At 43.4% G+C, this 27,983-nt stretch overlaps 2 protein-coding genes and 1 long non-coding RNA gene across 8 annotated transcripts in view; 2 read left to right on the top strand and 1 right to left on the bottom strand.

The window, feature by feature from the left end:
- TPH1 (tryptophan hydroxylase 1) overlaps window positions 1–17,363 on the top strand; it is a 36,987-nt gene extending 19,624 nt beyond the window's left edge. The window contains exons 3-11 of the mRNA XM_053291793.1: window positions 641–824; window positions 7,223–7,323; window positions 8,582–8,649; window positions 9,773–9,969; window positions 13,407–13,542; window positions 15,236–15,362; window positions 15,572–15,667; window positions 16,309–16,442; window positions 16,988–17,363. Coding sequence (XP_053147768.1) covers window positions 641–824; window positions 7,223–7,323; window positions 8,582–8,649; window positions 9,773–9,969; window positions 13,407–13,542; window positions 15,236–15,362; window positions 15,572–15,667; window positions 16,309–16,442; window positions 16,988–17,162 — 1,218 coding nt within the window. The 3' untranslated portion in view covers window positions 17,163–17,363. The remainder of the gene's footprint in view (window positions 1–640; window positions 825–7,222; window positions 7,324–8,581; window positions 8,650–9,772; window positions 9,970–13,406; window positions 13,543–15,235; window positions 15,363–15,571; window positions 15,668–16,308; window positions 16,443–16,987) is intronic.
- Window positions 9–27,506, bottom strand: LOC128343250 (uncharacterized). Of its 2 annotated transcripts, none has more exons than XR_008315415.1 (3): window positions 27,220–27,506; window positions 15,201–15,360; window positions 9–809 (listed from the first exon to the last, which is right to left on the bottom strand). It is a non-coding gene; the product is annotated as an uncharacterized LOC128343250 (long non-coding RNA). The 2 variants fall into 2 exon arrangements; XR_008315416.1 differs by lacking the exon at window positions 27,220–27,506 and adding an exon at window positions 16,229–16,294.
- Window positions 26,575–27,983, top strand: part of SERGEF (secretion regulating guanine nucleotide exchange factor) — a 188,092-nt gene continuing 186,683 nt past the window's right edge. For 2 of the 5 annotated variants that reach the window (XM_053291852.1, XM_053291842.1), the window contains exon 1: window positions 26,778–26,805. Coding sequence is in view for 2 of the 5 variants with exons in the window: in XM_053291835.1 (XP_053147810.1) it covers window positions 26,737–26,805 (69 nt within the window). In the remaining 3 variants the exon portion in view is untranslated. Of the gene's footprint in view, window positions 26,694–26,727; window positions 26,806–26,827; window positions 27,063–27,983 lie in introns of those variants that run through there. The other 3 variants (XM_053291897.1, XM_053291835.1, XM_053292005.1) reach the window with 3 other exon arrangements.

Genomic DNA, 27,983 nt, shown 5'->3' with positions numbered 1-27,983 from the left:
GATCCATCAAGACTTTTAACTCAGGGCAACTTTGTACATTACGAAGTACTGAAGAAGGAAGCACAATTTCAGTGGTACTTTTTCTTTCCACATTTCCAGTGTAACATGTAAGGCTGAAATTGTATATTTCCCTCTCAGGAAGATGAATCAATAGTCTTTTCAGATGCTCCTGAAAAGAATGCACATAGAAAAAATGGCAATGGTAGCAAATGAATTATCTTATTGACTAGTAAATTAACCATCAGTATGATTGGCTTAATTTTACTCAAAGGGCATTGTTCAGTTCTTTACAGGAAAGTAAAGAAGCAGTGCATATGTACATCTAGAAGACAGGAGAGGGTATTACACATGAAGCATAATGTAAGCCATAGATGAACCATTCTAAGCCAATTGATATAAACAAATATTTGTTTATATCAATTGGCTTAGAATGATCATACTGGACAAGAGTAGCATTAACATAAAATGACAATTACTATGCTAGGAAGTGAATTCAATGACAGGCATTTCAAAAATCTAAATTCTTTTGTGTTGATTAGCAAACTCGTATAACTAAACGCTCTTCAGGAAATAACTGAATGGCAGATATTTTAGCTCTCAGAACTATTGACAATCTAACGAAAATGGTCTTATCCATCAGGAGAAACATGTGAACCTGGTACACATAGAATCTCGAAAATCCAGAAGAAGAAATTCTGAGTTTGAGATTTTTGTTGACTGTGACAGTAACAGGGAACAGCTCGATGAGATCTTCCATCTCTTGAAATCTCATGCCAATGTTGTATCTGTGAATCCAACGGATAATTTAACTGTACAGGAAGATGGTAAGTAGAAAAGAATAGGATTAATTAGATATGCCTGTGTATTACAAAGAAATGACCAAAGATATAATTTGGTGTGGGATACTAAAACACTGTGCTTTTCTCCCTTTTCTTTAAAGAAGCTTCAATTTCTCTCTCCCAGAGAGAACACTCTGGAGTTTGAATGTGAAGGGGAAATTATTGTTGGAGTTTTAGGCAAATAGAGTGATTGTTCAACATGATCTCCTTTGTTTTGAGATTATATTTTTGTTGGCAAACAGTATCATGCTTTGTGTTTCTTCAAGAAATTTGACTTCTGCAAGTCCTTGTTCTACCCCCAGACCTAAGTCACAATCCATCAGGAAGTTCTCCAACACAAACAGGAAATGACTGGAACCTGCTTTTCATTCTTTCCAATGGGATTTGTTCAGGAGAGCACCCTAGTGCAGGGAGGTAGCCAAGCAGAGACTCTTCAGCTTTGTTGGACTACAACTCCATCATCTCCAGATGCAACTGCAGCTGGGGTTGATGAGTGTTGTAATCCAACAACAACAGGAGAACCTTAGGTTGGCCTCCAATGTGCCTGATGAATTGATCTTAGGCAAAGATCTTACCCTCCCTCCCCCGATTGCTTAACTTGTAAACATAGAGCTCCTTCCTTTACATTTTTAATTAATTTCTGTGCCTTCATTTCCTCCACGTAAAACAAAACCAGGTGATACGGAAGTGAATTTAGATAAGGGCTTGTCTCTCAGGGAAACATGTACGGTTGCTAAAATTGGCAAAGGATATTCCTGGAGGTTTGTTTTCCTGATATTCCCCCAATATCTTTCACAATATCAAGCCATTAAAATGTTTAGGATTGCTTTCAATAGTCACCTGGAGATTGATGCCAGTTCCTGAAGACTTCAAGCCAACCTTGGACATTTGGCAACCTTAGAAACATGGATAGTGAGTCTCTTCTCATGTTTCATATATAGAGCCCTTTCTCGTGATCAGTGAGAAAGGACTCGAGGGAAAACCGGAAGGAAGGCTGCTAGCACTTACTTCTCCGCAGACAATCCCTCCTCTCTTCCTGGGCGGGCGGATTGCCTGCCCACACAGTTGCCAGTAGCTGCCGGCAGTGCAGACAGTTGGGGGATGGGAAGTGGTACCCCGACACCCAAAACTCCCAGAATGCACAGTGCAATTGTGGGGTGTGTTGTGGGGATTGCCCTGGTGCCGGCTGGGGACCCCACAGTCTCCCAGCCCCGGCTGCAGATGACCAAAAAAATGAGGTTAGGAGACCACTTGCTCTCTTAACCTCATTTTGCAGGAGGGCTCTTCAGGTGGGTTTGCTGCAGTGGTGGCGGCAGCTACTTGCCTCCCGCTGCTTCTCATGAGCAGCTAGGAGTGGGCTTGACTGCCTTAGCCCCCTCTTGGTTGCTCGTGAGAATAACCGTATTGACCAACTAAAACATCCTTGTGACTTAGAATCATGAACCAAAAGCATATCTAAAACAGTCCTTACAGTCCCTAGTAAAACACAACTGAAATCTGATGCATGCTTACTTGGAAATAAGCCCCATTAAATTCAGTGGGACTTACATCTGCACTGTAGTTTCTACCCATTCTCCGATTGCGGACATGTCAAACTGTCTATGCTCCTCCTGATCTGGCTCAGTGGCCCCTGCAGTGCAATGGCTGTTTGGCCAGGGAGAAATGCTCTCATCGGTACCAGTAGTCAAACATGAGAGTAAGAGCCCAGCTTAAATCTTCTACTCTAAATTCATGCAAGCTATAAGAGCCATAACAGTCCCACTTTACAGAGGTGTATCTAGGGAAAATAGCGCCTAGGGCAAACACTGAAATTGCGCCCCCTGTCCAAGCATCTGGCACCCATCTTTGAGATAACTTTACCATAATATCAGCTGAAAAATACAAGTCAGGCTCGTTAATCTTTTAATCTTTCAAAAACTATTTTAGCAGTTGACTTAGCCAGACCAAAAAATGCTGGAAAACTACAAATTTCAGTATGCTGGGGCTCATGAAATACCCAAATACTATGTGGAGGTGTACTTGGAAAACTAAACAGAAGTGCCTGTCTAATTCTCTACTTTGTATTGTAGCATCACCATTACATAAGTTTTAAAAATAAATGGAGAATTTGACTTTTCCCAGATACTCTGTAAATAATTAAAGGATATGCTGAGTAAACTGTGTCACTGCTTGGAATATATTCTAGTATTTCAGAAAGACAGCTAAAATGAGAGCAAGAGAGCAAGAAACTCCCAGTGGGCCTTAATATTAAGGATTTCACACTGATTCAAAGACAAATTCACCATTAATAGCCATATTATTAAGACATCACATTTAACTCACTTATCACAAGAAGCAAAGTAAGAGCAAATGAATACAATCCTAGCTCATAAGCTTCAGCTCAGTATTCACAAGCCCTGATTCTCTGTACATAGTGCCAATCTGAATATGTGTACAGTGACTTATATATTACTAGTTTTTTCAGGCCCGTTATAATAATGGGCGCTAGGGGAGTTGTGCGCTCCGGGCCCCGCGCCGCCATTCCCCCTCCCGCCGCCATCAGCCTCCATGCCGCGGCCAGTCTCCCCGGCCGGGCAAAGGCCCCCCACCACCGCCGGCCTCCCCTTTTCTGCTTCCCCTGCCGCCTCCTCTCCACGTCCGGCGGCGGCCGCCTCAACTGGCTTCTTCCTCTCCCTTCTTTTTTCGGCGGCCGGGCAGGACCCGCCGCCGCCTCTCCTCTCCCCGTGGCTGTTTCTGTGGCAGGGACGGTCCTGCCGCCACCCCCCCCCCGCAGTCAGGCCGGTCCGCCGTCCCCCCACCGCGGTCAGGCCGGTCCTGCCGCCACGGTCTTTCCCTGCCCCATCTTTCCCTGCTCCCTTCTCCCTTTTCCCTGCTCCCTCCGGGAGCCAACATGGCCGCCAGTGTCCCTGCGGCTGTATCTTTCTCGGGCGCTCTGAGCATGCGCTCCGCGCATGCCCAGAACGCCTGAGAAAGACATGGTCGCACACTTTAGCTCTTTATTATAATTTTTTTACCTGTAGCCCCTTCGGGAGGCTTCCTAAAGGCTGTTTTTTTTTTTGCAAAGGTTCCTCCTCCCCCCACTGGCCTCTAGGGCCTTGCAGGGACCATTTGAGCATGTGCAGTGGCCATTTTAAAAAATCTTTTTTAAAAAAATGGCTACTGAAAAAAAAATGGCCACCGCGCATGCTCAAATGGCCTCTGCAAGGCCTGACAAGACCTAGGGCCTCACAGAAGCCATTTGAGCATGTATGGTGGCCATTTTGTTTTTGGCAGCCATTTTTTTTTTAATTTTTACAAAATGGTGCCCCCCTTCAAGTGGCGCCCAGGGCACGTGCCCTGCCTGCCCTACCCCTAGATACGCCCCTGCCACTTTAACTAGAGATGCTGAGTTAAGTATCTCCCTCTCCTATTTGTAACAGCCCGAGATTCTTTTGTGCTATATGTACAGGGGCGGATCTAGGGGAAATAGAGCTTAGGGCACGCACTGAAATTGTGCCCCTGTCCAAACACCTGACACTCATCTTTCAGATAACTCTACCATAATATCAGCTCAAAAACACAAGTCAAGCTCGTTAATCTTTTAATTAACAAACTATGGCACTACATGAAAATTTATATAAGAGCATTTGTTTATTGTTACGTCAACATCCTGCTATCCCTCCAAGGAGCCCAGAACAGTGTGTTATGTTTATCCTCACCACAACCCTGTAGGGTAGGCTGAGAGGGAAGCGACTGGCCCAGAGTCACCGAGTTTCGTGGCTGAATGGGGATACGAACTCGGCTCTCCCCAGTCCTAGTCCAACACTCAAACCACTACACTATGCTCATGAAAGCGGGGAGGGGTGTTACTTCTTATGCAGGACCTTCAGTGAATTATGATAAGAACTGATTGTTGCAGTCATGCTCAAGACAATATCCTCTTGAAGTGACATAGATCAACTGCTTTAAAAAGACAAAAGCAGGAAATATATACAACCGATGATTTATAGAAATATTGGGCTTTCCCCCTCAAACAGTAAGCACAGCATTATAGAAATGCTATGCTGAACATGACCTGCTTCTAGCAGACATGACCATTTCTTTTTGTCATCGCCTCACCTACTTGCATGAAATGATCACATCATGGAGTGATGTGGACAAGAGAACTGCTAAGCCCTCATGATGCAATCTCAGGGACCTTCTGCTCCCACTTCATTGGTATCTTATGTTACTTGAGGATACAGAGAGGGAAAACTAAATTTCTCAAAAAATGAGAGAATATATTAAACAAAAACATTTTGTAGAGATGGTCAGCAACAGAACCATCCTTCTACAAGTACAATATTGATGAGACAAAAATACGGGCTTAAGCATGCACATATGCAACTTACATGCTGTGACAGAACTTTTGTGTTCACATGCCATGAAGTGTTAGTGAAGCTCATTACACATCTGAAAAAGGCTAAACTAATTTTAACAAGACAGAATCATGACTTCAAATTTTACACTGAACATTAAACAATAGCATTTACTCTTACATATTACATACTATGTAAGTGTTTTTGTTTAATGTTGAGTGATGTGATAAAATTTGAAGTCATGATTCTATCTTGTTAAAACTCAGGGGCGTTAACTATAATAGGGCAAGGGGAGACAGTTGTCTGGGGGCCCACTGCCTTGGGGGGCCCCCCAGAGGCAAGTCACATGACTGACTCCCCTAGCCACGCACCCGCCCGGGCTTCCTTCAGTTGTTTTCATCCTCTGAAATTGATGTGAGTGTTAAGACCTGGAGCTATCAGAACAGCATGTCTTTCTATAGTACCATTAAATGACTTGCATCATCCACAATTTACAAAACCTTAAAAAAAATAATTTAGGATGATGTTCTATTGTGGCACATATGTTTATATATATGCTTTATACGATGCTTTTTGTTACCACTATTCAGCCTCATTTAAGATTTCTTTATTTCATGAGCTAAGCTTCAGTGAGGGGGCCCCCATTTTAAAATCTTGTCTCTGGTCCCACTCCAACCTTGCTACGCCCCTATGCCTGTCCCTTTAAGGTTTCTGCTGCACTGAGAGAATTGCAGAGATAAAACTCTCTGCAGGATCACTTACTTCTGAGTTCCAAAGCCTGGAGGAGTTGGCTAGAGATTATTGCCCTTTGATAAGGTCCTGGCAGCTTAGTAGCAACTCAAGAAGTAAAAAAAAATCATCTAAAAGCTTCAGTGTTGTTTTTTAAACATCTATAAAGTGGTGGCGGGGGATAATTAAACCCTCCAACCCATGCTTTATGCCTGCATGTAATGCTGGCGCCTCGGCTAGGTTTGCAATACTAATAACGGGGCCTTTTAATTTTATTATTAAAGGAGGAAGGTGTTGCAGAAAAGAAGCTTATCTCCCTTACAGGACCATTCTCTCAGTTGTTCACTTTGTGCACAGTTAAACCCACAGCTCAGTGTTTGTTGGAATAGACCAGTGGGGGACATGCAAACACAGCCAGCCTCATCAGGATTGTTTACCTATTTCTCCTCCAGATGGCAAGGCAAGGCACGGCAGTTAAGGAGTCCTTCTTCCACCACCCCCTCCTGGCAGAAGCACGGGAGTCCTTCTTACTCCCCCTACCCCTGTCAGTGGCACGGGAGTCCTCCTTTCTTTCTCTCCCTCCCCGCAGCAGCACGAGAGTCCTCCTTTCTCCCCCCACCCTCACAGCATGGGATATCTCCTTTCTTTCTCCCCCCCCCCCCCGTGACACGGGAGTCCTCCTTTGACCCCTGCACATGACAATCACACACCCAGAGCAGGCAGGACCTGCCCTGCTGTTAGGCCACGGCCACGTCTTTTCCCAACTGCAAGGCACGCACCTGCACACCCCACCCACCGGCAATGGTGATCTCACTCCCAGAGCAGACCCTGCCCTGCCGTTTGGCCCCAGCCGTGTCTTTGCCCAACTGTGAGGCGTGCGCCTGCACAGTGGAAAGAGTGTCACAGTGACGCTCTTTCCACTGCGCAGGCGCATGCTTCGCATTTGGGAAGAGACATGGTGGCCGGGGCCAAATGGCAGGGCGAGCTCTGCTTTGAACCCCACCCCCACCCCCCAAAACCAGACTAAGTGGATGGGTGGCGGCAGCACCGTGGCACTGGCGTGGCTCCCCTCTCCAGATGGCGCCCAGGGCATGTGCCCTGGCTGCCCTACCCCAGATATGCCACTGCATATGTACCACAGAAGGAAGTGTTCAGTGTGCACATATGTCAGATAGGAAGATATCTGCTTGTCCTCTGCCACTAACTCCTTTGATTTCATTTATAGCTGTCATGTGTAGCTGGTCTTGTGTGCAGTGTTTCCTTTTCCTAACCAGCTTAATGTTATTAATAACCTTGTGAGTTTTCTCCATTCCCTAGATATGGAAAATATCCCCTGGTTCCCTAAGAAGATCTCAGATTTGGATAAATGTGCAAACCGTGTTTTGATGTACGGATCTGACCTGGATGCTGACCATCCAGTGAGTAGATTTTTATTACCATTTAATTCACAATATATATTAAACTTTTTGAAAGAGTTGCTTGAAGAATTTACTTTTGGAATTTTAACTCTGAATGTCTATTACTTTAGATTTCATTATCTAAGTAAGTTATACATCAAGCATACTGGCTTACATACTGTGTGGATATCTATGCATATAAGAGAGAGGGATGGGTGCTGCTTCAGAGCCACTATAAAGCATACCCACATTGCTTCCAAAGGCAGCTGGGTGCCTGCTAAGCATTGTGAAAATGCAATTCCAGTGCCGCTCTAATTGGGAATGATATTTAAATGGTGCATTTGCATTCTAAGTATGCTCACTTGAAACAAACATAAGATTGGGAGGGGGGAAGATGCTAGAGAATGGCAGTTGGGAAGGGAATTGATATTCTTTCCTGCACCATGGATTAACCGACACAATCCAAATCATAAACTGTGTGTGAGCAAAAAAGATGCCCCATTCTCTCCAAGGCACATAACAGTGGGTTATTCTAAGAGGGCTAAAGCAAGGAAGCTACGGGCAGCAGGCCCTACCTTGCTCATCGTGGAAGCTCCAGTTCATTTTCTGTAGGGCTTAAGCAGTTTTTGTAGGATTTGAAAATGGAGTCTACATGCACTAACTGTTCTCCCTGCTTTGAACTGGAGGAATGTATTTAGTGTCTTTCTTTCTCTTTTGATTTCCACGATATCTCCTTTCTTTCCTCACTTCCCCTCACCTGATGTTGGGGGAAGGCATGCTTGGGGAGTGGAGGGCTGGCTCAGGGTGGGCAGGGAGGATATTATTATTATTATCATTATTTATTTATTCGATTTCTATACCGCCCTTCCAAAAATGGCTCAGGGCGGTTTACACAGAGAAATAACAAACAAATAAGATGGAACCCTGTCCCCAAAGGGCTCACAATCTAAAAATAAACCTAAGATAGACACCAGCAACAGTCACTGGAGGTACTGTGCTGGGGGTGGATAGGGCCAGTTACTCTCCCCCCGCTAAATAAAGAGAATCACCACGTTAAAAGGTGCCTCTTTGCCAAGTTAGCAGGGGTGATATGGGGAGGGAAGGGGGAATACTGGGGGGAAATGTCTGTAAACCATATATTGATGCCAATAAAAGTTTATGCTTTTAGAAGCCCCTCTCTCCCATACCTCCTTTAACAGAACTAGGACATTTCATCTTTGGCACAAGCATGTTAATCACAAAGACCGACCTGGGCTTTATTTTTTTATTCCACTATTAGGGTTTCAAAGACAATGTCTATCGCAACAGACGGAAGTATTTTGCAGACCTGGCTATGAATTACAAACAGTATGTATCAATGTTTGTTCAAAAAGACTGCTTTCGTTATGAAAAGACAGGGCAGATCAGTTGAATTATGCCTCCCCCTTCTCTTAGGGATGGGCAGTTCAAGGCAACCTTTGGGGGTTCTCAGTAATTTGGAGGATTCCAGGGGACTTCTGATGTTATTTTTGTAATAATCAGTTGATTGTCCAATACAGAGGTTGAGAAGGCAGTAAGGAATGCAGGCCAGTTCCACAGCAAGATCAGTTTAGCATCCCAAGTTCAAGTCAGCATTTAGAATAGGAAATCTGAAACTGTTTCCCTCAAAATAAATCTTAGGAGGCCTGCCTGACTAGCAAAATTAGCCACCACTGACAGGTGGGTACTAGGGGTGTGCAGGAATGAGCTCAGAATGTTCTCACTCAAAATGGGCCGCTGTGAGGGTTTCATTCAGGAACAGAATACCCTTCAAATGAAGGGCTCATTCCATCAGAACAACCAACTCAGCAGAATGTTTCTGTTCTGTAGAATGCAAATGCCCAGAATGTTCCATGGGAACAAATTGGAACTGGTCAAGCTGGTTGTTCTAAGGGAATAAGCGCTTCATTTGAAGGGCATTCCATTTCGAGTAAGAACGTTTTGAGCTCAGAAAGTTCTGCACATCCCTAGTGGGTGCAACTCAAAGTACATTCTGTGTACCTTGTGACTATCAAAATAAATTGGGTTGATTCTGCTGTACTGATTAGCTTGTCCAAATTCAACTTGTGGAGCATGGAGCAGAATTCAGGACGTAGAAAATTTGGGTAACTGAATGTAGGATAGCTGGGTCCAGTGTTCCTGCTAATTTTTCCCATCTGTATGCAGAATGAGTTTTGTTCTGGGTGGAAGTATCAAGCCAGTGTGCATACATGTGCATTCAGAGTGAAGCTTTCCTGATTCAGCTTGAGTGGAATCTAAAATTAACTGAGCAAGTGGACATTAAAACAACTTGTGAGCATGCACACACAGGCATGCCTTAGAGGGAACACTGGTTGGGGCCCCTGTGCAGTATCTATATAAGTTGCTTTTTAAATAAGTTGTTCATTTCTGATTACGTTTAATTAATTAATTGTGTTAACTGTTTTAATCCTTTGCTCTGTTTTCTCATTAGTGGTGACCCAATTCCAAAAGTTGAATTTACCGAGGAGGAGATCAGGACTTGGGGCACTGTATTCCGAGAGCTCAATAAGCTCTACCCAACCCATGCTTGCAGAGAATATCTTAAAAACCTGCCTTTGCTAACCAAATACTGTGGGTACCGTGAAGACAACATACCCCAGCTGGAAGATGTATCACTGTTCCTAAAAGGTAATGTGGAGATGTCTGTCTGGTAAGATGTTATTGCTGAAGCAGTGCTACAGTATGAACAAGAGATGAGAGATATTCAATACATCTCTCCTGCTGCAACCTGCGTATCTTGTGAGGGAAATTGTCAGGATGCTACTGTCTAAATTGACCAATATCTGATAATAAAATGAAGACTCTGCCCTTGGCTCTAAAGATTTGTAACCAGCAGTTGACCATCAGATACCATTGGTTGTATTTACACAACACTCAACATGGTAGAGGTGTGCATGAATCAGATTCTGCAATTCAGTCTTGAATTGAACAGCAGAATCAACTGATTCATCGAAAACAGCCGGCTTAGCTGGCTGTCTCGATGAATCACCCTCGAATCACCCAAATCAATTTGTGTGATTCGAGTGCCATTTTGAGGCCCGTTTTGCTGGAAAAATTGCCCGTCTTCCTGGGGAGAGCAATTGGGGACGGCAGGTAGACCAGCCCTCCACTCCAGACTTAGCATGTCAGTCCACCTTGGAAACCCGATCTACTGGGGTAGAGACCTGAGGGCTATAGCTCTATGGTACAGAACATACTTCATTCTATAAAGCTGTAACTCCTAGCATCTCTGGTGATTTTAGGTCTGAGAAAGACTTTGTGAGATCTTGAAGCTGTTCTGACGATCACCAGAAAGCGGGCTAAGGGAGCCTAGCCCGCTTCCTGGTGATTGTTGGAACCACTGGGCTTGTGGGTGAGCCCAGTGGTTCCAAGGCGGCTAGCCCATCTAATTCCCCCTCCCCTTAAACGAGGTTAACAGAACCTCCACTGGCTCTGTGGGTGATCATCTGCGATCCACCTTGAGGTGCTTTACACTAATTGTGTGAAACGCCTCCTTGAAGGGCTGCTGTCAGTCAGAGCAGGCAGTACTGGGTTGGGCCAATACTGATGGACTCTGTATATTTATTTATTTATATTGTTAAATTTGTATACTGCCCTTCATTAAGACCACCTCAAGGCGATTCACACAGAAAAATTAAAACAAGTCTATAAAAATTACACAATTAAAATATTAAGCTAGAATATAAAAACATATATTTGACTAAAAAGATTTAAAATACAAGCACAATATAACCATACAAAATACAAAGCAGCAGCAGCAATAGAGACAATCATATGAAAGCCTGGGTAAAAAGCCAAGATTCTACATGCTTTCTAAAAACTGTGATGGAGACCGAGGAGCGAATATTTATTTATTATTTATTTAATTTATTTATTTGATTTGTATACCGCCCTTCCAAAATAGCCACCAGGAGAGCATCCCAGAGTCTAGGGGCAGCAGCAGAGAAGGCCCTGTCCCATGTGCACGACAGCTGAGCCTCCCTCATTGTCGGCACCCAGAGCAGAGCCCCCTCAGATGACTCATCAAGCGGGCAGCAACCCTTGGGAGCAGGCAGTCCCTCAAGTATCCAGGACCCAAACCGTCAAGGGCTTTAAAGGTCAAAACCAGCACCTTGAATTGGACTCAGAAACAAATTGGCAGCCAGTGCAGCTCTTTCAAAATGGGTGTGATGTGATTCCAGCGGGGAGCGCCAGATAAAATCATAGCTGCTGCATTTTGCACTAGCTGCAGTTTCCGAATAGTCTTCAAGGGCAGCCCCACGTAGAGCACATTACAGTAATCCAGCCATGACTTGACTAAGGCATGGGTAACTGTGGCCAAATCTGCCCTCTTGAGAAAGGGATGCAGCTGGAGCACTAGCCATGCAAAGGCACCCCTGGCCACCGCCTCCACCTGAGCTTCCAAAAGCAGAGCTAGGTCCAGCAATACCCCCAAGTTGCATACTTGCTCTTTCAAGGAGAGTGCAACCCCATCCAGAACTGGTAGACTCTCCTCATCCTGAATTGGTCTCCTACTGACCAACATAACTTCCATCAATCTCAGATGGTTAGCCCACATCCAACACATCGCTGCCTCCAGCCCCCGATTCAGAGCATCCACTGCCTCCCTAGGATCAAGTGACAAGGAGAGATAGAGTGGAGTGTAATCTGCATTTTGCTTACAACTCTGTTCAAGTCCCCAGATGACCGCTCCCAGCGGTTTCATGTAGATGTTAAACAGCATGAGGGACAAAACTGAACCCTGCAGTGGGATCCCACAGGCCAATGGCCACGGAGCCAAGCAGTAGTTCCCCAGCTCCACCTTCTGGACCCTTCCACTGAAAGGACCAGAGCCACTCCAAAGCAGTACCTCCAATTCCTATACTCATGTGGAAGTCCAGAAGGATGCAATGGTTGATGGTACTGAATGCCACTGAGAGGTCCAGCAGAACCAACAGGGACACACTCTCTCTGTCCAGTTCCCGGTGTAGGTTATTTTCTAGAGCGACCAGGGCAGTTTCATATGGTGGCTTGTAGGACTGTGCTTTGGCACAGCTGAAGCTGAATACTCTGCATCACCCTCTTGGAAGCATGCAGAGGCAGCTGCTTGCTGTGCATCTCTCTTTGAGCAGTACTGCATGCTTCCAGTGTGTGTGAGGGCTCCTTTTGGGAAGCAGAATCCTACTGCCCCAGAGATGCCTGGGCTGGAATGCTATGTGGAACATAGCAGGAGGTGTGTGTGGGAAATACTGGGAGACAGAGTCCTTTCAGAGCCCTCTCTTTACCTCTATAAAGCTCTACCTCTTTTGGATGCTTGCATGGTGGCATGTGTGTCTTTTGCTGTGATTCAGCCTTCCCCTGAGCAATCTTGCAAAGAGCCTGCAAGTCTTTTTCACTTTAGCAGTCTCAACTTTTTCCAGCAGGACCCTAGAAAGGATTCCTGCCCTGGCGTCCATGAAAACATCTGATACCTTGCACTTCTAGCCTTTTGTGTAGTTCCTCTGTGTGTTTGCTCAGAAATAGGCCCTACTAAGTTCAATGGGGCTCACTAGCAGAAGGAGACCAGCGGCGACCCGTGTACGGCCACAATGACCACCTTGCCCCATCCCTACATCTGACATCAGACGTGGGTGGTTAGCCATGCCACCCGCATCTGACCTCAAACGTGGGGGCATGATCTAGCTCCCAAACAGGGCTGTGCGGCCCCATTCTGGAGCTAGATCGAGGCCAGTGCTGCATTTGTAGCATGGCCAGGAGTGGCTCTTAAGGCAGGGAGAGCTGGTCCGAACTCCTGAATGGGGTTGCTTGGCCCTGTTCAGGAGCTAAACCACACCCACTTCATCTGACGCCAGCTGCGCGGGGCATGTCGGGGCCATGAGGCGCGGCGGGTTCTTTAAACCCAGTCACCCAATAGTAGCTACGCCCCTGATGGTGCTCACCCCCTAAGCAAATGTGCTTGGAAGGATTGCAGTCTTAGTGTCACCTCTATTGTTATATTCTTTACTGCCAAGTTCTATCTGGGATTTTGTTATCATAAAAACATCAATTAAGGTATACATCTTTGGTCTATTTTCTTTCTTTTCCAGAGCGCACTGGATTTACCATCCGCCCAGTTGCTGGATATCTATCACCCAGAGATTTCTTGGCAGGCTTAGCATTCAGAGTATTTCACTGCACTCAGTATGTTAGGCACAGCTCAGATCCCCTTTACACACCAGAACCGTAAGCAATGATTACTATGCTTATTCTAACTAATTTACACCACTTTATATGTTTGTAGGTAACTTTTAAAAACCTGGATATCTAAAGTTAGATTTAATAATCATACTGCAATAAGTATGGTAGTGTCCTGATTTCTAAAGGTGCAAATCAAATCCAGTTTCTCTTAACTCCCATGAAGAAAAAAAGGCTGGGGGTGGTGAGGATTGAGTATTCAGTACTTCTTCTAATTGAAGATTTTCATAAACTTAGTAGTGGCCTGGCTCTTATAATACTGATTATTCACACTTATTTCAGTGTGACTGAAGAAACTAAATGAGCCTATAGCTTTTCTGAGCTCTTTAATCTGAATAGAAGAGTATAAGTCTAAGCACTAGTGTATGAACATTTGGGCTCAAGATTAAAAAAAAAACACCATTGCCATAAACTCACTGAATTAAATAAAGTAGTGCCAGCTGCTTACAGATCCATTAGCTCATCTGTAGTTTGTATATAACAAGCAGGGGTACCTCTTTTAACATATTCATTGTTTTCATTTGCATTTTTTGGTCTTTTGACCACTCTATGGACCAGCTCACCTGCTTATCCAACCTGATAATTCTCTTCCTGTGATGTGCTGCGTCATGCACATAAAGAAACGTGTATTGTGAGCAATCCATATGGGGGTCCAATTCAGGCTGCCATGAGGACGACCCATGCTACTGTAAATCTATGAGACACCAGTCTAACCATAGGAAGAGGATTGTCAGGATGTGCAAGCATGTAAACCAACCCTCTGTAATACTGTGTCCCTTCTTCACATCTGCACTCAGCTATTTACATATACCTATCAACTTTCTAGATCATTTAATGCATGTGACAAAGTGGCATATATTTGATTTCACAAAACCTGTGCATACCTTCTGACATGCCACAGATGAAAATATGGACACATCTGTGAATGTGTTGAGGGTGTGGCCAATAATCTGGGAGGCATGGTGTACAGTGTGTAGGGGGCGTGGCCAAGCAACCTGGGAGGTGAGGCATACAATTCAGACTACAACCATGCCACAGATGGAAAGTATATGCGGAACGTATTCCAGCTTACCAAATCAGAGGAACCAAGTCCATACCTTCCAATGCTCCACAGATACAAATAGGAATACACTTGTAGCAACCAATTCCCATACCAATGATTACTGACTGCTCCCACCCGCAACACACACATTACACATTGCTGAAGACTGGATTCCACCCACTATATACTGTGTGCTGCTTAATGCCTTGGTGTGGTGTGCACCCATTTACGTGCAGGTGCACTAGAGATGTGATGCATTCACCTGTCCACTTGACGATGTATTTTTAAAGACTCTGACTGGGCAGCAGGGTGGCGGGGGAGGTGGAGATGAATCCTAAAGAATGACAACTCTAGCAACTCACATGAAAAAAATTGAAGGCGTCCCGGAGAGACAATCAATAGGAACAAAATAGGAATGGTGATTTATCAGGCACAAATTTTAGAAAATAGGGACAACTGGAGTCCAGGCATGTGTTAGTCTTTAAGATGCCACTGCATGCTTGGTGTTTATTTTATCATTTTCATGTTTCATACTATAGGCAGTTATTATGTAATTAGATTAGAGGGCATTGCTTTTACACACTAGCTGAAAGAGGCCAACTACCTGATTCAGCATCAGTTCTTCTTCCTCTTTTCCAGTGATACCTGTCATGAGCTTTTGGGCCATGTCCCTCTCCTGGCTGAACCCAGCTTTGCTCAATTCTCTCAGGAAATTGGCTTGGTGTCACTTGGAGCATCTGATGAAGCCGTTCAAAAGCTGGCAACTGTAAGTAGAAGATACAGCACTGAGCAGCCTGACCCTCCTCAGTTCCTATAAAATGAATGCATTTCCATGTTACATGTCTAAGCAACCTTAGACATTAAGAAAGATTGATGATACACAGCTTTAAATGTGTGAACATCATTGCTAATAAGCAAGGCTCTAGACTGTGCTGAGAGCACCGTTTCATTTCATTTTACTTTTCTTCTTTCCAGTGCTACTTTTTCACTGTGGAGTTTGGGTTGTGTAAACAGGAAGGCCGACTAAGAGCTTATGGAGCTGGCTTACTCTCTTCTATCAGTGAACTGAAGGTAAATCTTCTGATTGCAATCAGTGGCTTTAGGGGAATGGTTTGAAAATGTTCTGCATACAGGGAAAACTCTCAGTTCCAGTCGTCTGCTGGGGATTCCTTGAGCATTTGCCAGAGAAACTGATATACTTTACAGGGGATTCTGGAGCATATCCCAGAATGCACACTCGATTCACACAGGGCCCTTTACCAGGCCTGTTTACGAAGACCCTATTTAAGAGCAAATCCTGCTTAGGGTCTACTTGAAGAAACGATAGTTACCTCTGATTCAAAGGTATAGCCTTTCTTCAAGTAGTCCCTAGTTGGATTTGTTCTTAAACAGGATCTTCTCATCAGATCATTGCAGGTCTAGTTAGTTTATCATTACCCCAATCCTAAACACAATTACAATTTCATGAGACTCGAAAGTGACATTTGACATAATAAAGTATTACTTAGTTTGATTAAGAATGGCAGAAGGTGGCTCTTATAAGAGTATAGGACTTAACATAACTTGCAGAAATAATTCTTTACAGTTAGGGTGTAACTACAGCAGAATTCAGCCCTCTCAGCCACTTGTCACCTGTGAACATCCTTTGATGTTAATGTCCCTAAAATGTGCAAATATTAATCACTGCAATGTTGCTTTCATCTGTTGACCAGCATGCTCTTTCTGGAAATTCCAAAGTCAAGTCCTTTGATCCCAGTGTCACCTGCAAGCAAGAATGCATGATTACAACATTCCAGGAAGTTTATTTTGTTTCTGAAAGCTTTGAAGATGCAAAAGAAAAGATGAGGTAATTTGTTCAGTGCAGCTAGGGACAATGAAAGAGCTCTCCATTTAGTCCCACCCACTCTCTTCTTCTTCAAAAAAAGCCCAATTTTATAATTATTTTCCTCCCCACCTCCATGTAAGAAGTGGAGACTCAGTTTGATTATCACCTACGTTGTGAACTTCCTCGGTGGCTTTAAGCAAGCTGGCCTTTGGATCTCAGCCCTGTATTTGCCATATGGGGATAATGATATTTATTTATCTACCTTACTTATCCCCTTATACTCTATGTGAAGTGCTTCGAATACTTAAAAGCTAAGTATTATAAATGTGAAGTATTATTATTAAATAGATGTCGGGGTTGCCAATGGCCTTGCTTTTTCACCCTCCCCCCATCCTGAATAAGGTACACTCAGAGAGTTTGCAGAGTTTCTGGCTGAGTTGTAATACTTCTTGTGAGATATGGCGACAAACATATCCAAGAAATAGTCATTGGTTGCAAGATTCATTTAGGAAGGTTTAACCTGACTTTCATCAGAAATGTTTTTTTCTTTTTTTGCATCTGAACAGAGAGTTTGCCAAAACAATCAAGCGTCCCTTTGGAGTGAGTTATAACCCATATACACAAAGTGTCCATATCTTGAAAGACACAAGAAGCATTGCTAGTGTGGTGAATGACTTGCGCCATGAACTGGACATTGTCAGTGAAGCTCTCAACAAGATGGGCAAGCAGCTGGGAATTTAATCTCTCCAAATCATCAGCCACTTTCAACTCAGCAGTTATGGATTTTATCCCCACCAAGGCACAGAGAAGATACGCTTTTGTGCTTATGCAGAATGCCATTTTCTAAAACCAAAGGACAGACAAAGGAAAAATATTTTGTTTGTTTTAATTTATGGTGTCCTGAAAGCATTTTTAATCCATTTTAAAGCATTTTAAATTATACATGCCTTTCTCTTTTTCAGTCCCTCCCATCACTGATTTGAAAGAAAAGCACTTAATTTACTCTAGAGAAGTTGACAGAGGATTTAAGGAAGAATTGTGGCACTGAAAGGGGCTAGTGGTCCATGGGGTGCATTAATCTGTCACCAGTGAAGGCAAATACCAGCAGCTACAGAAGTAAAACCCTGACTGACGTATGTGTTGTGCTGTCTCTCAAGACAGCATCCTGCTTTATTTGCAATAATTTAAAGTTTTATTTGAAACACAAAGTGCCACTTCTAACATTGCATTGCCCCTAAATATGAATATATTTGCAAGCAGGGGAACAGAGTGCTCACACTGTAGGAAAGCTTAAGCATTAGGGATGGAAACAATGTTTAATAGAATAACCAGTTGAAATCCTTTCATTTAACTGTTTAACCATTAGTGCCTAATGTGCATGTTAAAAATATATATACATGTCAGGATTTGAATCCTGCCATAGGGGTTTGCCTCAGCAGAAATTCAGACCCCACCAATCACTTGGAATGCTTTTGTGGGAAAGAAGAAACTAGTTCTCTTGCAAGATTGGAAAGAATGCAAGAGGCTGTTGAAGGGAGGAAGATTGTTACCAAATATGTTACCATCCAGGCCTGATTTATATACCAAACATGCTCATTAGCTAGCATACAAAATTAGGCCTGTCCCATAGTGTCACCAAGTGACCAAGTTCTTTTATTTAGTGACCATGTAGGATCTGGGCGCAAGGAAGAAAGGAGATCAAACCATTCCTAAAAGGATTCAATGGGCTTTATTGAGTATAAAAGAATAACAACATCAATCAAGCTGAGCAGAAAGCAGAACACTCTATCAATATATTACTAAAAGCATTTAAACAGAACATCCTAGCCAGCACCAATATTTAACGTGTTCCTAACTAACGTGTGTGTGCATTAAATCTTCCTAGAGCCTAATACAATTCAGTTACAGACGGAAAAGGGGGGGGGGTAAGAAAGGCTGAGGGCTGGCATGGTTTGGAGAGGTCAGGAATTAGTAGAGGAAAAGGGGGGGGGGAGGAGAAGGAGGGGAAAAGATGAAGGGACCCAAGGCTTGTAAGGAGCAGCATATTACCAGGACCAGAGACTTGAGAGCGGTGGATCTCTTCCGCTGAAGGAGCAAGGTTCTTGGCTGGAGACAGGAATTTTTGCAGTTGCTCAGATCACGGCTGAGAGTCAGAGCGCCATGGCTGGGGAAGTCTTGGCTTCTCACTGCGCAGTAGAAGTCACAGACAGCCCCTGTCCATGGACAGAGTTCCTGCTTGTTGCCCCGTGGCTTAGCAGCAAACTCTGGGATGGCGTGTGAGCAGATCTTGCTTGGAGGCACAAGATTGCTAGTCTGCCATGTCCAGAGATGACTCCTTATAGTGGTTCCATCCTTTGATGTTCATCTGAGTCTTCTGGATCACAAAAGGCGTCTATTCCTGCTATCCTCTGAATATTGTCTTTTAATTACCAAAATTAGCTCAGGATATTTGGTCAGTCCAGAGAGATCTCAATCTCATCTTCTGTTAGCTGCTATCTTGAGGAGGGGACATTGCCCATAGCAAATCTGCATCTCTGAGTTGCTAGCCTGGTCCCAAAAGGTGTTAAAAGTCAGGAGTTAGTGAGAGAGTTAGTTCTATTTGTGTGAGACAGCAATTACATTATTTCTTGTGTACCTCTATCTAGTATGTAATTATAACAAGAGAATATATAAAGTAACATAAAAAGGGGTACATGTGTGAGACGAGTTAATCAACACATTTGACTAAGGCAGAAGCATCCTTGCTTCTGTGAGGTAAGTGGATTACTGGTCAGTGAAGTAAGGGGATTACTGGACAGCAGGTTAATCTCAGCAGTGTGAGACTGGTAATTAAGCCTGACCCATTGTGTCTCAGTGAGTTTCTACAAACACTGATAAACAATGCTAGATTACCCCTGCCTCTACAAATCATTTACCAGGCATTACCCAGGCAGACCTGGGTGTCATGTTCACCTCAAGTTCAGGCCTTTAATTGAACTCTTAATATAAAATGAAATCAGACATAGGCCTCAATTCCACATACTTCTGAGCTGGTACCTTTAAGTCTAAGGTTGGGGTACATAACAAGATGCCAGTTGAGGAGGAGAAAGCAACAGTTGAGAAGGAGAAAGCAAGTCTCTCCAGATCCCCGGGAGAGTGAAGGACCAGGGACATTCCAGCTGCAAACTTATTTTCCAGATATTTTAAAAATGTTTACAGCAATATCTTACTGGTAAGACTAATCTTAATAGTTAAACGGTGAACCATTCAGTCTTTCACATCCCTAGTAAGTGTTGGCCCATCCCATTATACTTTAATTTGGTTACCTGACCTGGCTGCATGCAATTATTATGGGGAAAGGTGGAGAGCTGACATGGACATGGCATCCTATAACATAGTGCACAATTTGTGTTTCTTACCAGCAGTTACATTTTTGGCGGCTTCACACACATGGATATTCTTCACTTGTAGCATCAAGTGATGACTTGCACGAGTGAATGAGCCATCACAGTATAATCACTACAGGTAGATCTTCCATATCACCTCCCGAGATCAATTTAAAAATCATGAGGGAAGCCCAGCCTGGCTTAGGTTGCATATGAGAACCACTGGGATTGAGCCCGATCTCAGCAGGGCAGCACCGCTTAGCCCAGCTCCTAGTCGGGTTTAAGAGAGCGAGCCTTCCCTTAACCTGGGCTTCCTGCTTGTGTGTTTCCTTGGGCTGCATTCAGCTCAAGGAGACACAGAGACGAGGGCCTAGAACACCCGTCCCCTGGGGAATCCCCCAATGCACCATGTGTGGTGCATTGTGGGATACCCAGAGGCTGGGGCATGTTGTTTCAGCTCTCTGGAGATGTGAGAGTGTGGATGGCGCTCCCAGCAACATTTTGGCAATTGTCTGGGGAACGGTGAGTGAAGTGAAAAAGCTTTCCCCCTGCCCGCCTGTGTGAATGACCACTATATTTTTCATTTGAGACAATTCACACATTTGCTTGAGAACTATCTAGAATTGCATAATTATGTAACGGGCACTCAAGTGATGTATTTGTGTTTGAGAACCAATCTTTAGGTGCAATGCTTTATGAGAATCATCCTAGAATTTTGAAAATCTGAGCTCAAGGTCAATACTAAACCTAGGTGCCTCAAATAACTGGAATGCTGAAACACTGCACCCAATCCCTTCAGATAAAACCTATCTAGATTTTCTTGTAGGTTTTTTATTCAATTTCTATACCACCCTTCCAAAAATGGCTCAGGACAGTTTACACAGATAAATAACAAATAAATAAGATGGATCCCTATCCCCAAAGGGTTCACAATCTAAAAAGAAACATGAGATAGACACCAGCAACAGTCACTGGAGGTACTGTGCTGGGGGTGGATAGGGCCAGTTACTCTCCCCCTGCTAAATAAAGAGAATCGCCACGTTAAAAGGTGCCTCTTTGCCCAGTTAGCAGTTTGCTGTTGAATTCATTGGTACTGCAGTTCTCAGATTTCACCACAGTGAGCCCTGTTCGATTTTGAAAACTGTTGAGACCTGCTCAAGGATAATTAAGAAGAAAGAGGATAGTGGGCTGGCAGCTCTCACGCTTGTTGAAGGTATAAGCATGCAGGCTCATGACTTCAGTTGAGTGTTGACTCCAGGAAATTACAATACGTATGACAAATAGGATGTTGATTCTATCCCTCTTGAAAACCTTTCCCAGTATAGGTATGTGAGCAAATAGCACTAGTTCAGAAGAGTTGCTTGGTTCTTCACATTATGGACACTCAAAACAACAAAACTTGGGGTGGGCAGAAAACAATTTGAACCTCCCCAAGCACTTTAGCATGAGAGTTATGGTATCTTGCGCTCAATACATTTTTAATACTGTATTAATAATAGCAGAAGTAGTAACAAAAGTTAATATTTCTGCACTGGAAAAACCCCCACTATGAACATTGTACACAGGAAAAAAGATAGTTCATAATTAGCAGCACACCAGAAATTTAATTCCACTTTCATTAGTGGATGAACATTTCCTGCCAACTGTTGGTGTAAAGGCGGATAATTTGCACTATTGATTAATGAAGTCATAGCTGCAATAAACAGAATAAAGTGCACAAATCAGAATACACCGTGAAAGATTCTAAGCCCTATTCATCAGATATCCAACTCCAAAATTAATTTACAAAAGAGGTTCCATTACTCTCATCTGAAAACATCCAGCACCACTATTCTCTTATTTTAATCAGCTGGACAGAGTCAGTGAAAAGACAAGGCCCCATAAAATTGTGAGGAGTTACAGCAGGGTACAGGGTAGAATAAGCTGTGTGAAGGTGATTGGGGATTGAGGTTTTGGTAGAGAAGTGTCTATACTCCTTGTCTGGCCCAAGATCCAAAACTGTTCTCAAGATGCCAGGAGATTGACTTCATTTTATCCCCTTGAAATTGCTTCTATAACTGACTTATCTTTCTTAAACAAACCTTATTCTTGGTCACAGTAGTTTTGTGTCTTAAATTACACTTTGAATTAGTATTTAGGAAGCTAAAAGTTTTAAAAAATCTCTGTTGAAACAAGTGGAAACCATGGATCTGATTTTTCCATGCTTCTACAGATAAATGCATTATTATGTTTCTTTTGTGGGCAAACTGGATTCTATTGTGTGTGTTTTCAAATTAGATATTATACTCGTCATTTTGGTCTGTATTGTGCATGTAATCCAAGAGAAAACATACTGTTAAATTAATATCTTAACATCTAGTTCTTTTAATTTTAATTTTATATTTTATGATGCCAATGAGATTTTGGCAATTGACCTTGATGGATCTAGGAATTCATTTGCAATATGAGATGTATTTTCAGGGTACTTAAAAACATTTTTATTCAGTTTTTAGGATGTGTAAACTTTACTATTCGGATTAATGATTTCATAGAGGCTGACATCCAGACTAGTCTTGTACATGTCCCTCTTCCTTCCTGAAAATATGTCCCTGAATGTAGTGGGACCCTCAGGGGCATATTTTCAGAAGGCACGGCTGCAGGAGGAAGGGAGGATTGCTCCTCCATGTTGTACATGTGGAGTGCTAGTCTGGAAGGCAGTCGGTGATTAACTATTATACTAGAATTTTTAATTGCTGGATGCTTAGACAATAACATTACCCAGTTTTTAGTGTCAATGCTATTTTGAAATACAAAATACAGAAAGTCAAACAATAAACTATGCTTTGTTTACTTTATTTGTGGCTGAAGTCTGGAAAAAACACAAGACCCAAGAACATATAGCCTTGGGGATGAGGTTATTCTACAGTGATCTTCACTATTTTTCAAGTTGGGACCACTTTGGCAAAAAAAACAACCCTTCAATGTGAGAACCATTTCCCACTGTGCTGACCTCCACACAGTAATGCACTTTTCTTAGTGCTGGGAGGGCCCTTTAAGAGAGATGCAGCCCTTTTTAACCTGTTCTATGGGGAAAGCACTGGGAAGGGTACAGTTCCCAGCATTCCATGCATAGCCTTCCAAAATGGTGCAGGGGCTCAAGAGGGCTTGGTTTCCTTTAAAGGCAGACCCCACCCCCCCGCCCCGGCAAAGTGCAGCACTACATAGTGGGAACAATCACTTCTACATGGTGCCAGAGGAATCTGTGGAGTACTCAGCTTCAGGCAAAGCTTCACACAGGCCCAATAAACAATTAGGGCACCACTAGGGGCCCTATCTCCAGATAGGGGCCGTCACTGCCCCCTGAGCCTTACAATGAAGAACACTGCTGTGGTAGCTCAGTGGCAGAGCATTTGCCTTACATGAGGAAGGTCCCAGGTAACTCCTGGCATCTCCAGCTAGGGCTGAAAAAGACTCCTGCCTGAAACCTTAGAGAGCTGCTGCCAGCTAGTGTAGACAATATTGAGTGAAATGGACCAATGATCTGACTCAGTATATGGCAGCCTATTATGTTGTGAACCCAGGCCCAAATAACTACAGGGCATGCGTAGTTGGAAAAAACTAGGGCCACTTTATTGAATATTTACAAAACCTGCAACGAGGAATCATAACTAAAGTGCAGGTATCCCCTATGTGGGTCAATTTCATAGGAGCTTTGCCCACAGGAGGGTAAAGGACTAGGCTTTGATTCAGCTCGCTACCAGTCTGAACCTTCTCTACCACAAGGTTACCCCATCCAGGGGATTCATGCCAGCCAAGCTCAACCCAGGTTGTGAGGCGTTCGCTGGCATGCATCTGAGCAGGAGCAGATCCAGCCCAAGAGTCGCGAGATCACCAAGCCTTTCTCCATATTCCCACTCACTGTAATGGCCCTCCAGCCCAACACCAATGCAAATTAACTTACCTCGACCTGCACTCACATGCAAAGTGTCCAATTAACCCCAGTGACTACCTCAACGAAATCAGTGAGAAGCAGGCAAAAATAACCCCCAACGCAAGTCAATCAGTTGAGACCCAAAAAATTCCTACTTGACCACAATGGCACCCAGAATATCCCTCACTGAGTCTAGGGACGGGCGGGAGTGTGTCTGCTTGCAGAGCAACTGAGAGAGAGAGCGAAGGAGCTGGCTGTTTATGCAACTGCTCCCTGCTCTTGATTGGTCCGCTGGCATCACATGCCGGGGGACCAAAAATGGTGGCCTGCATGCCTATTTCTTGGGCTGGGCCTGCAACTCCGTTCCCTGCTCACCCGATATCACCGCTAATGTGGCAAAAGGGGCAGGGAGCGGCATTCCCATGACATTAAAATTGTGAGAGATGGGAATAATGATATTGCCTGTTTTTGAAACATTTCTCAAGCTTGCCCTCTTACATAGCACTGTGGTCAACTTCAGCTTCCTGCCCCTGCTGGCTTGCAAACACAGGCCCCAATTGATGTTTTTGTACAGCAGAGGTTTTCATACCCACAGTGACATACAGTATGAGTGTCCCCATTCTCTTTTAATGAAAGCCTGCTAATTACAGTACAGTCATCCCATGCCAACCCCAGTTTTACAAACTGTGGTTTTGAGTATATGCAAATAGGAAACTGAGACAGGTCTTGCCAACTGCAACCTGAGTATCTGCTGTTGGTGAGGATTTTTTTAGTGATGGGGGTGGGTGGTGGGTTTCAGCGATTTTTTTGGGGGGGGTTCAGAGGTTTAATCTGCTCATTCCTCTTGGTGACCCTTGCCAATTTAAAATGCCTTTGAGTGATGGGGATGGGGTTTCAAAAAATTTCCAGAGGTTTGATCTGCTCATTCTTCTTGGTAACTCTTGGCGGTATTGCAGGATTGGGGTGGTGGTATTTTCCCCTTTATTTTTAGGTCTTTTTGTGGTCATGGTTCCCCTAAACCTGTTTCCCTTTAATGTCTTGCCAAGCACGGATTTGCCAACAGTGAGATTTTGCCAGAATGGAACCCTAGTGGTTGGCGAGGGATGACTGTACCTATTGGTGAGGGAGGCAGGAAGGAATGGGGAGTCTGAATGTATCCCTTCCCCAACTCATGATTAGAGCAGGCCACTCTTGGTCTACTACTAAAATAATAGCCTAATAAAACAAAACAATAGTAACTATTAATAGTACAGAAACTGTGGTCATAAAACCAGTAAACTCAAAAAAGGCACAAAAACATGAAAATCAGTTAAACACACATCAATTCACATTGAACAAGAAATTCACAGTACATTTAATTCATAGATGAACTAGCCAAATAAACAAGCTACTTTTAGAGTGGGATAGAATTTATTTATTTATTTAGCCAGCAAAGTTATTGACCGCCTGACTTCCTTAGACTCGAGGCAGTTTTCATAAATTAAAATGATGAAGACTAGGGGAAAAAAAACCCCAAACCCTAAAAACTAAATGCCCCGCAAAACAGATAATTAATAGATAAAATACAATCAATCACTGTAGCAAGCCAGCAGATTAACAAATGTCAAGCAATACCACAGATTTCTTTTTTGATAATGCTGATATTCTACATTTCACTTCAATTTAGGCTCAAATTTAAAAGTGACTCAATCAAAGCTGGAATAGAAGGCAACAGGTCAGAACTGGCCCTTTTAAATAAAACGGAAGTAAAAATCCTATGGGTTAGGAAACAATACTTGAGAATATTTTAGACCTAAAACCTTCCTGTTATTAAACTATTAGTACCCACTTCCCAGCCAGTACCCATTTGGAGTAGAAAGGGCTGGAAAGGATATTTAATAAATAAGTACTGTGTAAAAGCTAATTAGAGAACAATATTTTGGAAATGAAACCCAAATATTAACATTTTATTGAATGTTTCCCAGCCATTTTTAACAAAAAAGAAATTGTGACAATTGCTTCTACAGTAGGATTGTGTAGCGACACACACCCCACCTGTGTGGAGGTGGCTGCTCCCAACATGTCCATCTCCATGCAAAAGAACAGCCCTGCTGGATCAGGCCACTAATGAAAGGGATTACACATTTTATTGGAATTTTGGCGGTACAGAGATGAAAGGAGGTGAAGTGCTTGGCTTGTACTTTAAAAGATCGGGGGGCGGGGGGCATAAAAAAGCAGTCTAAACAGCTACTGGGAGCGCGTGAAAAGGGTCTATTCAGATAAAGAACCTCCTCACATGATTAAGGGCCGGGGCATCTCCCCAGAGTGCACTGTTAACCCATCCTAATCGCGTGTGCGAAGGTCGTCTTGGAAGGGCTGTATAGAAATCGAATAACGTCTCTTCTGAAGCAGTAGTCCGAAACAAGCAACAACCGAACCAGGGGGACTTGTCACACTTAACACGAGAGACAGATAAAATAATTATAATACACTTAGTAGAATACGGTCCGAAGAACCTGACCATCTTTTACTTTTACTCAGAAATAAATTCAATTGAGTTATCTCCTAGTAAGCATACTTTGTACAGAGAGCACATAGTGCAGGTTAGCCTTTTCTCGTACAAACAGCTGCTCCCGCACTACCCACACCACCTGTCCCTACACGGAGAACAGGGCGAGAAACTGCCCAAAACGTGCCAAGCTGAACTTTAGAATAAATCATGATATAGTGTAAAATATTGTGGACATAAATGCAGCAAAACGGTCCATAGTGCTGCTGACCGCGGGGAAAGAGCAGAGCGAGCAAAAGGCGTGCAGATCCCCGCCTAAAGAGCTGCATCCTCCCTTTCTCAGGTCAGCGTTTGAGTGGCATGCACCCGCTCGCTCACACCGGCTTCAGGCGCGCGAGGAAGGGAAGACACCTTCTTAGACCCGGATTCCGGAAGTGACTTCTCTATGGTTCTGCTCGGCCATGGACGTTGCGCGCCAGGACTGCTGTACAGAAGCGCTGTTCGCTTGGGTAGGTTCCTGTAGTGGCGCTAGAAAGGGCGGAAGCGGCTGTCATGTGGGCCAGGGCGAGGGCAGAAGAGAGGAGCGGGGCTATGTGCCGTGAGGGGACGCGCTTGTTCTTTGTAAATACATTTTTCTGCAGTGTTCTCCATGGCACTCCCTCGCCTTTCAAATTAGGATTTGTTGCATTATTTTCACAAACACAGTCCAGTATTGGAGACTGGAAATCGATAGCTTATTCCCCATCTCCCAGGCTAACTGGAATAAGCAGATAGGTGCTATTGTTGACAAACACCTACCTCTATAAGGATCATTTTCCTTGGTACTAATTTGTGGGCACAGATTCTACAGCTGTATGAGATAGGCAGAAAGTCAGTAGGTAAAGCTTTCCCTATTATTTCATTGCTGCGCTGGAGAAGACAGAATTTCATATTCTTTTGAAAAACAAAAACCTATTGACTTTCTATCTGTCGTGCTGTTCAAAGCGCCTGTAGAAAAGATGGCAACACTATTCAGAAGCGGGGACTACTACTCACCTAGTTTATATTGATTTAGATACTCCCGAGAAAGCTTCGAGTGTGGGGTAGGGCTTGTCCAAATACTATAGCTTCAATCTGGTCTGCAAAGCATTTCAACACTCTAAAAGTCGATTCTTTTTTAAAACTGTGCTGCTCTCTGCTGGCAACTAATGAAAGTGGTTATTGGAACTTCCGTCGTGGTGTGTTTGCCAGTACAGAGATGTGAATAGAAGAGAAGTGTTTGTACTTTTTACAAACTCGTAGCCAGCCAAAACGTTCAGAAGGGCGGGGGTCACCAAAAAAGTAGCAGGCCAGTTTATCTAGTATTTTTAAAATAACTTGTGGCTTGGGGCACTTATTCATTTGTAGCACTCAAGGGTTGACTGTGTGTTTATAGAAGTTCATTTTAGTAATTTCCAAAGTATTTCATTGTCTCTGTGCTGTGGTTACGTGAGGAAACAGTTAGGTCTGGCAGACTGTTTCATTTACACCACATCAGATGTGCATATTTTGAAGTAGTGCAAAAGGTTGCAGTTCTTTAAAACAATGTCTTTCATGAATTCAGTAAACATTCCCATTGTTAAAATTATTAACTCCTTTTATTTAGAATAGTTTACAATTTATGTACATTCAAAAATTGTTATTAAGCAACTTTAACAATAGTTACTTTACTTGCCACCAATTAAAAAAAGGTAAAATATATTTTTAAAAAGTAGAGAATAACCTACTAGTAGAAAATTAAGAATAAGCCACAACAGGAATATTCCTAGTTTAAAACAAAA

This window comes from Hemicordylus capensis, chromosome 1 (assembly GCF_027244095.1).
Source record: "Hemicordylus capensis ecotype Gifberg chromosome 1, rHemCap1.1.pri, whole genome shotgun sequence".
NCBI lineage: Eukaryota > Metazoa > Chordata > Lepidosauria > Squamata > Cordylidae > Hemicordylus > Hemicordylus capensis.
This window is presented reverse-complemented; position numbering and strand designations above follow the sequence as displayed.